Genomic DNA, 13,067 nt, shown 5'->3' on the forward strand with positions numbered 1-13,067 from the left:
GCTACTGCAAGTCCTTCTGGCTTATTTTCCTTATCCTGCATGTTCCAACTCACTGCTTCCTCCCTTATTTCGCATGTCCTGCTTCTGCCATCTGGCACGTTTTGCTTCTGCTTAAGCTAACCTATGTCCAACGGTCCCCTTCGCCCCCCGAATTCCTCTGCTATTCTCCTGCCTCAAGATGTCCGTGAGTCTGGTTCACACCTGTGGTATTGGGGGTGGCCTGAAGGTGAAGGTTTTCCTGTCCTGTTCCGCTCCAGGTCTCAGACACAGAGGGAAGGGTCCAGGGTCCCTTGGCAAGAGGCCGAAGGGAGCAGACCCCTGGGTCTCTGGAGGATGGGAAGGGAAGGATTGGCTCTGAGGGCCGGGAAGGGGCCGCCGCCACGTGGCTGGGGTATGACCTTTGCTACCTTGATACACACTTTATCGTGTGTATTCACATCTGGTAGCTCTTATTTCAAAATTTGCATTCCACAGTCCAGGGGCCAAGAGCAACATCCGCCGGCCAGCTCTGTCCCACTCAGGCCGGCCAGGAATGCACAGGGCGGCCGCCTGCAGGCTGCGGCCTCGGGACTGTCCACCAGGGGGCACCCACCGGGCCGGTGCTGGGTGGCCCGGCTCAAGGGGTGCGCCCGAGAACTTGGAGCCCTCTCCTGTCTCCTGTCATTGAGAACAATCAACCACAGCAGGGAGCTGGCTTCATGGGGTCTTTGTTGAGGACCTGCACTTCCAGGTGCTGGAAGGTCTTCCCCAGCCTCCTCTCCCCTATCCCAGCCCTTGAAATTCTGTGTGTGTTGGGGGTGGATTTAGTCATTCAACAAACATTTATTGAGCACCTTGCTTTACTGAGCAATGGAGGAGGTGAAGTCAGAGAAGCCGAGGGGGCGCGGGGAGCAGACCTGCCGGGCTTTGTGAGCCAGGCAAGGGTTGGGCTATGAGGGTAAGCATGATGGAGAACCATAGAGGGTTTGGGGCAGGGTCTAACCCAACCTTCTTTGCAGGCCTTGCTACAGCTGGAATGTGGAGACCCCACCCTCCAATCCCCCTACAATCTGGATGGGGGTGTCAGGGCCAGGCCAGGAAGCCAGGGACAACCCAGGGTGTGTCCTTCCCTGTCCCCACCTGCTCATCTGCTATCTGCTTCCTCTCATCCAGTCATTGTGGGACCTTGTTTCCCTTAATTTTTTTTTTTTTCTGAGATGGAGTTTTGCTCTGTCACCCAGGCCGGAGTGCAGTGGTGCGATCTCGGCTCACTGCAAGCTCCGCCTCCCAGGTTCATGCCATTCTCCTGCCTCAGCCTCCCAAGTAGCTGGGACTACAGGTGCCCGCCACCACGCCCGGCTAATTTTTTGTATTTTTAGTAGAGATGGGGTTTCACCGTGTTAGCCAGGATGGTCTCAATCTCCTGACCTCTTGATCCACCCGCCTCGGCCTCCCAAAGTGCTGGGATTACAGGCGTGAGCCACTGCATGCCTAGTCTTTTTTTTTTTTTTTTTTGAGACAGAGTCTCTCTCTGTCGCCCAGGCTGGAGTGCAGTGGTGCAATCCTGGCTCACTGCAACTTCTGCCTCCTGGGTTCAAGAGAGTCTCCTGCCTCAGCCTCCCAAGTAGCTGGAATTACGGGTGTGCACCACCACGCCCAGCTAACTTTTGAATTTTTAGTAGAGACGGGGTTTCACCATGTTGGCCAGGCTGGTCTCGAACTCCTGACCTCAGGTGATCTGCCTGCCTTGGCATCCCAAAGTGCTGGGATTACAGGCATGAGCCACCGCCCCCGGCCCCCTTAAAATTTATTATAAAAATGTACAGATGGCAGAGTCACAGTGTATCACCCTGGTGTTCCCAACCCAGACGCAGAGGGGCCAACCCTGTCGTATTTGGTTCACAACTCTTCTTCTGAGAGAAGGCAGGCCTTGGCTGCATGTGTCCCCCCAGATTCAGATGTTGAAGTTGTAACCCCCATGCTCCAGAGTGAGACAGTATTAGGAGAAAGTCTTTAAAGAGGCAATTAATCTGAGTCTCAGTGGCTCACGCCTGTAATCCCAGCACTTTGGGAGGCCGAGGCAGGTGGATCATCTGAGGTCGGGAGTTCGAGACCAGCCTGACCAACATGGAGAAACCCCGTCTCTACTAAAAATACAAAATTAGCCGGATGTGGTGGTTCATGCCTGTAATCCCAGCTTCTCCGGAAGCTGAGGCAGGAGAATCACTTGAACCTGGGAGATGGAGGTTTCAGTGAGCCGAGATCACACCATTGCACTCCAGCCTGAGCAACAAAAGTGAAACTCCGTCTCGATGAAAGAAAAGAAAAGGGGCCGGACGCGGTGGCTCAGCCTGTAATCCCAGCACTTTGGGAGGCCGAGGCGGGCGGATCACGAGGTCAGGAGATCGAGACCATCCTGGCTAACACGGTGAAACCCCGTCTCTACTAAAAATACAAAAAATTAGCCGGGCGTGGTGGCACGCGCCTGTAGTCCCAGCTACTTGGGAGGCTGAGGCAGGAGAATGGCGTGAACCCGGGAGGCGGAGCTTGCAGTGAGCCGAGATCGGGCCACTGCACTCCAGCCTGGGTGACAGAGCGAGACTCCGTCCCAAAAAAAAAAAAAAAAAAAAGAAAGAAAAGAAAAGAGAGGAGAGGAAAGGAGAGGAGAGGAGAGGGGAGGGGAGGGGAGGCAATTAAGTTAAACAAGGCCATTAGGGTGGGCCCTAATGCAATCTGACTGGTGTCCTTATAGAAGACATTAGGACACAGACACACACAGAGGGGCCACCATGGAGGCCCCACAAGGAAGACAAGCGTCTGCAAGCCAAGGGGAGAGGCCTCGGGGGAAAGCAACCCTCCCGACACCTTGACCGCGGACTTCTGTATCCAGAACCGAGAGAAAATAAGCTTCTGTTGTTGGGGCCACTCAGTGTGGGACTTTGCTATGGGGGTCCCAGCAGACTCGTATATATAATGAGTGTATTCGCTCTCTACGCTGTGTAAGAAATAGCCACTGATGCAATGGCTTTAAACAACGTACATTCATTATCTCACAGTTCCGTGGCCAGGAGTCCAGCGCCGTGGTGTATCTTGGTCCTCTGGTCAGGATCGCTGCAATCCTCGAGTGACCCAGGGCTGTGGTCTCATCTGAGGTTGGGGTCCGCTCCCAAGTTTACATAGCAGCATCCATTTCCGTGCTTCTTTTTTTTTTTTTTGAGACGGAGTCTCACTCTGTCGCCCAGGCTGGAGTGCAGTGGCGCGATCTCGGCTCACCGCAAGCTCCGCCTCCCGGGTTCACGTCATTCTCCTGCCTCAGCCTCCTGAGTAGCTGGGACTACAGGTGCCCGCCACCACGCCCGGCTAATTTTTTGTATTTTTAGTAGAGACGGGGCTTCACCGTGTTAGCCAGGATGGTCTCGATCTCCTGACCTCGTGATCCGCCCGCCTCGGCCTCCCAAAGTGCTGGGATTACAGGCGTGAGCCACCGCGCCCGGCCTCATTTCCGTGCTTCTGAGGAAGGCATGGAGCCCTGGGTTCACGGCCAGCAGGAGAACCTCAGTGCTTCCCATCTTTGATCTCTAGGCCCAGCTTTAAAGAGCTCCACTGACTCGGTCAGATCCACCCAGGGTAATCTTCCTGTATTAGTCAGGGTTCTCCAGAGAAACAGAATCAATAGGCTATGTCTGTCTATCCACCCATCAATCAACCTATACATCCATCTATTTATCCATAGATTGATCTATGAGGATAGCGATAGATATGAATAGCTACAACAATATAGATACATCTCTCCAGAAAGAGAGTGATTAGAAGGTATTGGTTCATGTGATTATGGAGGCCAAGAAGCCCCATGTTTGCTGTCTGCAAACTGGAGAACCAGAAAAGCCAGTGGTGTAGTTGGAGGGCCTGAGAACCAGGAGCTGATGGAGTAGATTCCAGCGTGAGTCTGAAGGCTGGAGGACCAGGAGGCCCGAGGGCAGGAGAAGATTGATGCTACAGCTCAAGCCTGAGGGCAGGGGTGGAGTTCCACCTTCCCCTGAGGCTGAGGCCCACCCACCCTGCGGGAGGCTGCCTGCTTGGCTCACGCTACCAATTAATCTCTTCCGGAAACACTGTCACGGACACACCCAGAATCACGTTTAACCAGGTACCCGTGCATCCCGCGGCCCAGTTCAGTACATGCATAAAATTTAACCGTCACTTTTCCCCTTGATGAACTCAAAGTCCACTAATCAGGATCCTTTTTTTTTTTTTTTTTTTAATGAGACAGAGTTTCGCTCTTGTTGCCCAGCCTGGAGTGCAGTGGTGCGATCTCAGCTCATTGCAACCTCCGCCTCCTGGGTTCAAGCGATTCTCTTGCCTCAGCCTCCCAAGTAGCTGGGATTACAGGTGCCCCGCCACCATGCCCTGCTGATTTTTTGTATTTTTAGTAGAAATGGGGTTTCACCATGTTGGCCAGGCTGGTCTCAAACTCCTGACCTCATGTCATCCACCCGCCTTGGCCTCCCAAATTGCTGGGATTACAGATGTAAGCCACCGCGCCTGGCCTCAGGATCCTTGATTGCATCTGCCAAGATGCAATCCCCCTTGCCTTCACCATATCACATAACCATCACATCCACATGATGCAAAGGCACTCACACAGGGGCACGGGTCCCTGGGGGTCATCGTAGAAGGTAGCAGCCACTCTTAGGGAGGAAATTTAGCATATATCTGTCCCCGTCCGTTTTTGCACTTAAAATGGAGGAATGTTTTACCTGTACAGATGGAACCCTGTATATTGTTGCTTCCTCCAGGGAGTCTGCCCTGGTTTCCCCCAGGCTGCGTGAGGAAGGTTTTACCTGTACAGATGGAACCCTGTATATTGTTGCTTCCTCCAGGGAGTCTGCCCTGGTTTCCCCCAGGCTGCGTGAGGAAGGTTTTACCTGTACAGATGGAACCCTGTATATTGTTGCTTCCTCCAGGGAGTCTGCCCTGGTTTCCCCCAGGCTGCACGAGGAGTCTCCCCTGGCTCCCATGTCCTGGGCAGCCTCCATGAGTGCCTGACCGTGCATGTGAGACCTGCTCGATAGGCCTTGGAAGTGGGTGGACTCTGGGGTTGGGCACATTCCTGGTCCAACCACTTCTGGGCTGTAGGAATTCCTTCCTGGTTACAGGACACTACATCACTTCCTGGTTCTGTGGCTTGGCCATGAGACTTCAGAGGGCCTTGCCTTACCCCACTGTGAAATGGGGATCACACCCCTTCTGAGTGGAGAGGCCCGTTAGCTTGGGGCCGGCTGGGGCTGCCACGGGGGCCTTAAGAGATGTCAGAAGGGAGCATCCTGGCCAGGTGCGGTGGATCGCGCCTGTAATCTGAACACTTTGGGAGGCCGAGGCGGGTGGATCATCTGAGGTCAGGAGTTCAAGACCAGCCAAATTAGCTGGGCATAGTGGCAAATGCCTGTAATCTCAGCTACTCAGGAGGCTGAGGCAGGAGAATCATTTGAACCTGGGAGGCCGAGGTTGCAGTGAGCCAAGATTGTGCCATTGTACTCCAGCCTGGGCAATAGAATGGGACTCTGTTTCAAAAAAAAAAGAAGGAAGCATCCTGAGTCTGTGGGAGGCATGGGCCTGCCCCCTGGGTCCCCTGTTCCGGGGGATGGCCGGCAACCGGTGACTCCCTTTGCCCGTCCCCTCCGCCTTCAACCTAAAATGCATCTCTGGTTCCTTACCTAACTTGTTTGGAAAAGGACGTTTTATTTTTCATCGCTGGCCCTGGGAATCCAGTCATTACTCCAGATCCCTCCTTCACTCCCTGACCCCACTTTCTGGAGAGGGAGGGAAAGGGAGTGGCAGGTCCCTTCTAAAGCCTTCGGCTGATCCTCCTGGGATCGGGGTGGATGGAGAAGAATCTCCCAAGTGCGTGCAGGGCCTCTGGGCGGAAGTGACAGCGCAGTCCCCAGGAAAGGGTGGGGACCTAGAGGGGCTGAATGGTTTACCTGTCTGGCAGGGGGCAGGGCTCAGAGTCTGAGGCTGGGCAAGGAGGCTGATCTAGTTGGGGTGGGGGGAACCGTGCCCCCAAAACACCTGGTGCGGGGTGTTGTTGGCCAGAAACAGAAACGTCTGGGGCCTGCAGGGGTGCAGGGGTGCGCATCCAGGCATCTGCTTGGTCCTGCGTTTGAGGCTCTGGAGGTCCCCTTGCTGCCCTGGAGCTTTATCCCCCGCTGGGCTTTTCCCTGCAGCACTGAGCAGCGGGTAGTCTGTCTTCTTTGTTACCACTGCATGCCCTGTTTTGTGAGCTCACTGGGATGGTGAGTTTTTTATTGGTTTTCCCCCTCCACATTGCTATGACCCAGCTCCCAGGGCAGGACCTGGGGTGGAGCCCTGGTCTGGACTGTGGGTGGGAGCGCTGCTGGGCCTGGAACAGCTGCAGCTGAGGATTCTGTGTGATCTTATCCATGTTTTTGGCTATTTGATTCTGTTTTTGTCTGTTTGTTTGTTTGAGATGGAGTCTTGCTCTGTCGCCCAGGCTGGAGTGCTGTGGCACGATCTCGGCTCACTGCAAACCTCTGCCTCCTGGGTTCAAGCAATTCTCCTGCCTCAGCCTCCTGAGTAGCTGGGACTACAGGCACGCGCCACCATGCCCGGCTGATTTTTGTATTTTTAGTAGAGTCGGGGGGTTTCACCACGCTGGCCAAGCTGGTCTCGAACTCCTGACCTTGTGATCCGCCTGCTTCAGCCTCCCAAAGGCCTGGGATTACAGGCGTGAGCCACTGCACCCAGCTGATTCTGTTTACTTGTCAGCATGAGGGACCTGACAACATCCCTTGAAGGGCTACACAGATGTTCCAGGGGGTTAGGAGACAACCCCACCTCCCCATCTGGGTCCCTGAGACTCCTCCTTGGCCTGGAAAGTGCTGGACACAAGGCTGGCCTGAGTTTCCTCCCATCACTGTCTCCAAGGGGCTGCGAGGCTGTTCTGAAAACAAACCTGTTGAATCCACACCACCTTTTCAGAGACAGCAGGTTGCCCAAGGCCATTGACTTCAAAACCTTTGTTCACCTTCTGGCTGCAAAGTGGGGAATGTTAAGGAGAGTAAGAGCCAGTCTTAGCCATGCCAATCTCTCTTTCTTTTTTTTTTTGAGAGGGTCTCGCTCTCTTGTCCAGGCTGGAGTGCAGTGGTACAATCTCGGTTCACTGCAGACTTAACCTCCCAGGCTCAAGCGATCCCCTCACCTCAGCTTCCTGAGTAGCTGGGACTACAGGCATGTACACCACAGGAAGCTTATTTTTTGTAGAAATGAGGTCTTGCTGTACTGCCCAGGCTGGGTGTCCCATCCCTTTTGTAATGCCTCTGCGTGGGCAGGTAAATGAGGGGGGCTGAGCTGAGGGCCCCTTTCACTACTGCAGAGACCAAAATGGCCCGAGGCAAGGGGGACGGAAGTGGGATCCGCACCTCTGGGCTTTCCTAGCCTGGCAGCCAGCTGGGCAGTGCATTCCCATCCACGTCCCCACCCTGCATGGCAGCCGCTTTGTGTGGTTAATGCTGACGTGAAAGGAATGTTGGGCTGAGCTGGATGCCAAGGGTTTTTACATGCATGAATGCACGGAGACATCAGCACCAAGACCCTGTAAGGTAGGGGTGGGTCCACACCACCGCAGATCAGCCCTGAGTTCCAGCCTGCTTGTGGACTTGGGAAATGGTGTGGGAGGCTGGAAAAATCCACTCATTCAACAAACAAGTACCGTCTGCTTCTCCATCAGGGCCCATGCTGGTTGTTTGGAATACCTGGGCAGCAAAGACACGAAAGGTCCTCGCTGTCATGGGACATAGATAAATGTCGCTGAGCATGTAAGAGGGACACCACCTAGCACAGGAGGCTTTCCAGTGGGCTCTTGCTGGGCAGGGATGGGTTAAGGGCAGAAGGGCCTTCTGGCCTGAGAAACAGCATGCAGAATGGTCTTCAGGCTGAGGGTACTGCCTTTGAGCAGTGGCTCTCAACTAGTGAACATGTGGCAATGTCTGGAGATATTCTTTTTGTTGTTGTTGCTGTTGTTGTTTTTTAACACAGAGTCTCACTCTGTCACCCTGGCTGGAGTGCAGTGGCACGATCTTGGCTCACTGCAACCTCCGACTCCTGGGCTCAAGCGATCCTCTTGCCTCAGCCTCCTGAGTAGCTGGGGTTACAGGTGCCTGCCACCACGCCCGGCTAATTTTTGTATTTTTAGTAGAGACGGGGTTTCACCATGTTGGCCAGGCTGGTCTTGAACTCTTGACCTCAAGTGATCTGCCTGCCTCAGCCTCCCAAAGTGCTGGGATTACAGGTGTGAGCCACCGCGAAAATCTCTATCTGGAGATGTTCTGAGCTCTCCTACGGGGTGTGTGGAGCGGGGCTGGGGATGCTACCTGCATCTAGTGAGTGGGGGCCCTAGAGTGTGTAGGACAGTCCCCGCTGCAATGAATCCATCCCAAATGGCACTAGTGCTCTGGTTGAGAAACTGCGTTTAATGACCCTCAGAAAAGCCAGTGTGGCTGGAACGCTGGGTTGGGCGGGGGTTGAGCGTGGAAAGGGGCTTTGGAGCAGCTGGGTCTCCCACTAAAACCCTAGGCCCCACAAGGAGTCTGTGGATTCCAGCCTCCCTGAACGGACCTTTGCCCAGCAGGAACCAGGTTTCTGCAGCGTCTGGATGAGCGTGCACGAAGCACACGCCCGAAAATCCTGAGCAAGTGGCTCTACCGAGGGACTGGAAGCGCTCCAGGCCTCGGTTTCCCGCTGGAGCGATTACACCCTGGGGGCGGGGCCCGCTTCACGGGAGAAATTTTTGTACAACCGTGGTGCATGGAAGGATTTTTTTGCAGATGAGAGGGAATCGGGATTAATAAGGGGAACTTGCGACCCCGCGTCTCGAGCTGGCCGTCCCTGGCCTTGGGCTCACCGGGGCCTCGGCCCCCAAGACCTGACAGCTGGAGTCCGCGACCACAACTGGGAGAACTACAACTCCCAGGATGCCGCGCACCGCCTGCGCCCGAGCTCGACGAGGCCTCGGACAGCCAATGGGAGGGCCCGGGGGCGGGAACTCGGAGTACGTGCGTTGTGACGTACCGACGGCGACGTCGGGGTTTGTGTGCGCGAGAGGCCGCCGATAAAGGTTGGGTGCCTCGCGCCGGGGGCCGTTGGGAGGGAGTGCGCCCCTGCCCCCACTCCCCGGCCCCCACAGCTGCACCGCCGCTGCCGGGGCCCCACCTTCCCGTCGACCCCCGCGGGAAGGTCCTGGGGCTGCCACCCTCGTTCCCCCGATTGGGGCCGCAGGTGAGAGACCGGAGGGGGTGGGGGTGGGGGGGAGGGACCGGAGGGCGGAGACGTTGCAGGGGGTGGGGCGGGGGGGGGGGGGGTCGTGAAACCGGAAGGGGTACCTTAAAGGGGAGTCACTATTTCACCTCCGACTTTTGCCAGCTAGGCCGGGTCCGCCCTCTTAAAGGGCAAGGGGCTGCATTGAGAGGGCGGGTCAGGCTTTGCATTTTTACAGAAGCTTTCTGATTTAAAACAATGTTTTTCCCCTAAAAGGCGGTTATCTCATTAAAGGCCAGTGACCGTTTCCCAGACATTGAAGCAAAAACTCCTGAGTCCTGGTTGCTTCAAAGCGATCCCTAGTTTAGCTCAACAAAAGTGGAGATGGGTCTCCAGTGGCAGCATCCCCTTAAAGGGGAGGTCCAGCCGGCTGAAAGGGTGTGGCGCGGCCTTTTAAAGGGGATGTCTTCTTGTTAAATGGGACCCCGCTCTTTCAGGGCACGGATATCTCTTTTAAGGAGATGCTGGGCCTTCTCAAAGGCACGTGCAGCGTCTTAGCATCAGTAGGTTTTTTTTTTTTTTTTTTTTTTTCTGGAGACGGAGTCTTGCTACGTTGCCCAGGCTGTAGTGCAGTGGCGCGGTCTAACCTGCTTACATATTAAAGGGTACACTTATCTTTTAAAAAGGAAGTTCTTGGCTAGGCGCGGTGGCTCACGCCTGTAATCCCAGCACTTTGGGAGGCCGAGGCGGGCGGATCACTTGAGGCCAGGAGTTCAAGACCAGCCCAGGCAATATGGTGAAACCCCGTCTCTACTAAAAATACAAAAATTAGCCGGGCGCGGTGGCGTGCACCTGTAATCCCAGCTACTCGGGAGGCCGAGGCAGGCGAATCGATTGAACCCGGGAGGCGAAGGTTGCAGTGAGCCGAGATCGCGCCACTGCACTCCAGCCTCGGTGACAGAGTGAGACCCTGTCTCCAAAAAAAAAAACAAAAAAAAAACCACACAAGTTCTTGTAGCTTGTCCGAAGGGGATGCCTAGCCTTCATTCATTTAAAACTTGTTTACTGCGCACACACTCTGCCAGACATTATTGTAGGCACTGGGATGGCATACAACAGTGAACCAGACAGAAGCCCCTATTTTCCCGGCGTTGACATTCTAGCATGGGGAGACAGAATAAAACAGAAAGCACACTGGTTATATAGTAGCGGTTCTCATCTGGGGGCAGCGGTGCTCCCCAGGGGCGACACTGCGGCTAAGACTTGGAGGTGCAGGAGTGAGCTTTGTGGACCGTGTGGAGGAGGGCTTCATAGGCCAGTGTCAGGCGTCCAGTGGGTCGAGGCCAGGGGCCAGGGCCGCTGCTGAGCACCCTCCAGTGCACAGGACAGCCCTCAACAGGGAATGGTCTGGCCCCACATCTCAGCACTGCTGAGGCTGAGAATCCTAGTACATTAGAAGGTGATAATTGCTGTGGGGGAAAAAATAAGGCAGGAAAAGGGAATGGGGAGTTGGAAGGGATTGTAGATTTAAATAGGGCTGTCAGGGAAGCTCTTGCAGAGGGGATTTCAGCGAAGACTCGGAGGTGAAAGAGCGAGTGGCGGGCACAGGTGGAAAGGAAGGGGGTGCTTCTAGGCAGGTGCCCTGAGGTGGGAGTAGGCGTGCCTGGCCATCCTGGGTGACCAGAGTGACCAGGGGCAGGTGGCCAGTGAGGATAGCAGTAGGACAAGTCAGGGAGCGGACAGGCTGCAGGAAGTCGGCAGGCTCGAAGACCAGAACTGTGGCAGATTTCTGAGTACAGGAATGCAATGCCCAGCCCTCCCTGTTGACTGGTTCGCTTCAGTTGCTGTATTGGGAACAGACGGGTGGGCAGGGCATGGGTGGAGACACGGAGATCCGTGGGGAGGCTGTTGCAGCTGCCTAGGAGAGAGACAGTGGTGCCTCAGATCAAGGTGGAGGCCTGTGAGAAGCGGCCAGATCTCGGATATGTTCCGGCTGGAAGGGGAATCTGCGGACAGGGGCGATCGAGAGGAGGCGAGGAGCCTTTGGCCTGAGGAAGAAGACGGCTGCCATTTTCAGAGATGGAGAAGCTATGGGTGGAGTAGAAGTTGGGGGCGAGGAGCAGAAGACCATAGTTAGATTTTGGGCATGTTAAGTTTGAGGTGTCTAATGAGGCATCCAGGTGGAACAGTGTAGCAGGTGGTGTGGCATTCAGAGGGTAGGTCTTGTAGAGCTGGAGGCCTGGAGTCGTTGTTCATAGACAGTGGAGTCCTGAGAGTGGGTGGGGGCTCCCAGGGAGACAGGACAGACAGAGGACAAAGTGGTGCCGGAGCCCCGGGCGCTCCCACATCTAGAGGTCAGGGAGGTGAGAAGGAACCAAGCTGGGGACTGAGATAGGGTGACAGGTGACGGAGGGCGAGGGAGCGAGGCATCCCGGAGGCCAGGGGGAGGCGGGCCACGGACCCAGTGACAAGTGGGCCATTGTGGGCCACGCGCCGCCGAGGCCATGGAGTGGGGGCACCCGCGTGGGACTGAAGGGGTTTGCGCTGGGAAAGAGCGGGCCGACACTTGAGCTGCTCTGCTGTGAAGGAATGAAGAAACGAGTCTGCAGCTGGACAGGGAAGTGGAGTGAAGAGCTTTTTGGTTTTTAAAGATGGGAGACATAGATTGTTGCTTCTGCAGATGGGAACGTCCAGGAGAGGAGGAAAAGTGGAGGATGTGGGTGGGAAGGCAGGGTCCATGGGCACTGGGTCAGGCCTGTGGGGAAGGATTGCGCAGGGCTTCTGGACCTCGCACTGCTGACATTGTGGATGGGATTGTTCTCGGCTGTGGGGCCGTCCTGTGAATTGTAGGGTGTTGAGCAGCATCCCTGGCCTCCACCCACTAGATGCTAGGAGCACTTGCCTCTCTAGTTAACAGATAACCCAAAATGCCTCCAGGCATCGCGGGATGTCCCCTGGGTTGAAGGCACAATTTGTCCCAGTTGAGAACCACTAGTATCGTGGTCAGAATGTGAGAACCTTCGCGTCTGATTGCTTTTATTTTCACAGAGGCATGATCAAGGACAGGGTTGCCTGCCCAGAACAGGAGGGGAGAGGAGGGGCTGGAGGTTTCAGGAGAAAGAAGCATGTCAGGTAGTCACCTGGGGAGTGCATGGGCCAGAGACATGTAGTGTGAGCCAGGGAGGGTGATGGTGAGGGGGCCGCAGATTTCGTGGGCTTGAAGGAAAAGTGAGACTGAGGCCAGGCAAGGCAAGGCCAGGCAAGGGGGTGCCTGTCATGGCCACCTGCAGCGTTTGTGCAGGGTCGGGCAGGAGTGAGGATGTGGGTTGGCTGGAGGTGAAAGGGCGCACTGGATGGTAGATGGGCTGGAGTCTAAGGATTTGGGGAGTTGGAGCACCAAGCTGGAGTGACCTAGAAGGCTTTGTGGTGTTGGGAAGTAGGTTGTTCCAGGCTCAACCATGAGGACACTTTTTTTTTTCCTTTTTTTGAGATGGAGTCTCTCTCTATGGCCCAGGCTGGAGTGCAGTGGTGTGATCTCGGCTCACTGCGGCCTCCACCTCCCGTGTTCAAGCAATTCTCCCGCCTCAGCCTCCTGAGTAGCTGGGATTACAGGCGCCCACCACCATGCCGGGCTAATTTTTGTATTTTTAATAGAGACAGGGTTTCACCATGTTGGCCAGGCTGGTCTCAAATTCCTGATTGCAGGTGATCTGCCTGCCTCAGCCTCTGAAAGTGCTGGGATTACAGGCGTGAGCCACAGTGCCTGGCCCCATGAGGAGGCTTTAGTTAGCATGAAAAGGCTTAGGGTATGGCAG

General features: G+C 55.5%; 1 protein-coding gene across 3 annotated transcripts in view; it reads left to right on the forward strand.

Annotated features, from left to right (window-relative positions):
* Positions 1–13,067, forward strand: part of ZNF628 (zinc finger protein 628) — a 78,319-nt gene that overhangs the window by 61,534 nt on the left and 3,718 nt on the right. Inside the window, exons 1-2 of one of the 3 annotated variants that reach the window (XM_034946548.3) lie at positions 8,791–9,273; positions 12,301–12,384. The exons of 1 other annotated variant lie outside the window; for it this stretch is intronic. In XM_034946548.3, the coding sequence (XP_034802439.1) occupies positions 12,378–12,384 (7 nt within the window). In that variant the 5' untranslated portion in view covers positions 8,791–9,273; positions 12,301–12,377. Of the gene's footprint in view, positions 1–8,790; positions 9,274–9,436; positions 11,469–12,300; positions 12,385–13,067 lie in introns of those variants that run through there. One more of the 3 variants, XM_034946551.3, reaches the window with a different exon arrangement.

The sequence above is a fragment of the Pan paniscus genome, chromosome 20, assembly GCF_029289425.2.
Source record: "Pan paniscus chromosome 20, NHGRI_mPanPan1-v2.0_pri, whole genome shotgun sequence".
NCBI classification, from domain to species: Eukaryota; Metazoa; Chordata; class Mammalia; order Primates; family Hominidae; genus Pan; species Pan paniscus.